This window comes from Cynara cardunculus, assembly GCF_001531365.2.
Source record: "Cynara cardunculus var. scolymus isolate 2C chromosome LG 10, CcrdV1, whole genome shotgun sequence".
In the NCBI taxonomy this organism is placed as follows: domain Eukaryota; kingdom Viridiplantae; phylum Streptophyta; class Magnoliopsida; order Asterales; family Asteraceae; genus Cynara; species Cynara cardunculus.
The window spans coordinates 6,987,401-6,989,987 of NC_037537.1; the positions used below are offsets into that span (position 1 = coordinate 6,987,401).

Genomic DNA, 2,587 nt, shown 5'->3' on the forward strand with positions numbered 1-2,587 from the left:
TTTTATTCCATGCTTTTCAGGTTCTGAGTAAGTGATTGGTTTTTAAGGGAGCATACCTGGGCCAAGATCGATTAAGTCAAGTTTTTGATGTAATTATGAACGTTGTGTATTAATCTAACTCTCGTTATGTCGATAAATCGTTTTGTTTTGAAACTTGTAATGGTGTTATTTATAAATTGTAGCTATGACCCGCTTGTCTGTTAGCATCCCGTGTTTCCGCTTTAGCGGGGTGTGACACATTGCCTAACTTTTATGTATGAACCATATGCTAGAACTAATCTTTTCTTTGTTAAACTCAACACACCTCTTATTTAGGGTCAATAGGACTTTTATGGGGTTACTCTCTTTGGCTTTTTTTCTTCTCTCACATTGGCTTTTTCTTATGCTTTAACATTTAATTTTTTTTTAATTTTTGGTACTTTGTTCTCTTTTGTTTTTGTGCTTTATACAAGTCCAACTAAGGCATCTTTTTAGAGCTTTGCTCTTTTGTATTGATGTTTTGCCTTTAGTGGAATACCCTCCCCCAAATTTGAAATGTTGACAATGCCCTCATTGGCTATATGGGGTGTGTAGTGTATAGAGGGTACAAGTGGCCATTTGTGAGATATGAAGAAATTGCCTATATCATGCCCCTCATGTAATTAGTGTGTGAGTCAAGTTCTGTCCCAAAAAGAATGGTCCTAGTTCTAGCAAGAACATATCTACTAGGTGAATGACTAACAACCTCAGAATTATTCAGGCTATGAAATCAAAGGCAACTATCAATGAACATGCAATCTTGTAAAGAAAATAAGTTTAAAAATATAAAACTATCCCAGACTCAAAAAAAATATTTGGAGACTAAAGAATAGTGATTGAACCTGCCCTACTCCAAAGGAATCGGCTTTGAAGCCTGAGCTGCCATCTCTTTCTTCAACTTCTCATTCTCTTCAAACAGACACTTATTATCCACCTTGATGGCATTGAGAATGTTTTCACGAAAGTTGATGTTCTAACTTATTATGAGACTAAACAAAAGCACCAACCTTTCTACAAAAATGGAGCTGTTATGATTAATCGATGATAAATAATAGCTAATAAAGCTTATCCAAACATTCTTATCAGAGGACAAATTGGTAGCCTTAAAGGTTTTCAACATGAAATGAGTGTAAGGCTTGCAATCAGTCTAAGGTATTCCAAGAAAAGTCATGATCTCAACCAAATATGCCTCAGAGTCCATGTGCAAGAGTGCATCATTATCAGAATCTATGTGAGGTGAGAGACCGAATAATTTATTTATGGCTTTGTCAAAAGTAGACACCTTTCTTTGTGGCTATATGGATGTGAAATTATTGTCATCTAGGATGATTTTATGTTGACAAAAAGGAGTAATCCTCTTTTGGTCGTCAATGATCAATCCCACAGCTTTTGTGTGCAACTTCAACATATCAACTAACTTCTTCTCTTGATGCAAATCTAGGGTAGATGAAATGATGATAGACAATTTGTCTTCTTCTCCTAGAAAATTATACTTTAAATGAGATGGGAGTTGTTTCAACTCCAAGTCAGGTGGTGATATAATGGATGGGGTGAAATTTTTTTTGCTCACTGTTTTCCAACAACTCAAATGCAGAACACTATCCTCTTTCTCTAACTTATAGACCTCTTTAATTCCTTATAACACATTGATTCTATTTCACAATTTTTTGAACACTCTTCCAAATAGTCAGGGTATTTCAAAGAATTGAAAACATTAAAGGTGACTTTCATGTCCTGAAGTCTCATAGTCAGCTTTCCTTTCTGGACATCTATCAAAGTTCTTCCGGTGGTTAGGAATGGTCTCTCTAAAATGATAGGAATCTTCTTATCAGCCTCAAGGTCTAAAATGATAAAATCTGCCGGAAATATGAACTTATCAACTTGCACTAAAACATCCTCAATCTTGCCCTTAGGGTATGCAATGGATTTGTTGGCCAATTGAAGTGTAACAGTGGTAGGTCTAGCTTCACCAATGCCTAAGGTGTTGAAAACAGATAAAAGCATAAGTTTGATACTTGCACCTAAGTCACACAAAGTTTTCCCAATCTCCTTCCCACCTATAGAACAAGGAATAGTGAAACTTCTCGGGTCTTTAAGCTTAGGAGGTATCTTGTTGGTCATAAATGCACTACATCCTTTAGTAAGAGCTAGAGTTTCATACTCGGTCAACTTTTTCTTCTTACCTAAGTTGTCTTTGAGGAACTTGGCATAACTGGGCATTTGCTCAATTGCTTCAACAAGGGGTATGTTGATATGCAATTCTTTAAACACATCCAAGAACTTTTTAAAATGCAGTTCTTCCTTCTGATTCCTCAACCTCTGTGGGTAAGGTAGATAAGGAGAAACTGGTTTTATTACAGCTTTGTTTGAATGTGTTGAGTAAGATGAGTCCTTTTTGCCTTGGGTGGTCTTACTCTCGTGTGGTGTGGATGGGGTTATGGCTTTGGTCTTAGGATCTGCTATAACCTCATTTTGTAATGACTTTTTCCTAGTGGCCTCTTCTGGAAACAGTAAAGGGTAGTCTAATTTTGGGGGGAAAGTATTGGTGACCTTAGATGATTGGTTTCTA

The 2,587-nt window shown here is 36.4% G+C and overlaps 1 protein-coding gene across 1 annotated transcript; it reads right to left on the reverse strand.

Annotated features, from left to right (window-relative positions):
- Positions 1 to 1,629: 1,629 nt before the first annotated feature.
- LOC112519939 lies at positions 1,630 to 2,238 on the reverse strand. The gene has a single exon (XM_025128258.1). The coding sequence runs from the start codon at positions 2,236 to 2,238 to the stop codon at positions 1,630 to 1,632; it is 609 nt and encodes a 202-aa protein (XP_024984026.1).
- Positions 2,239 to 2,587: the final 349 nt, after the last annotated feature.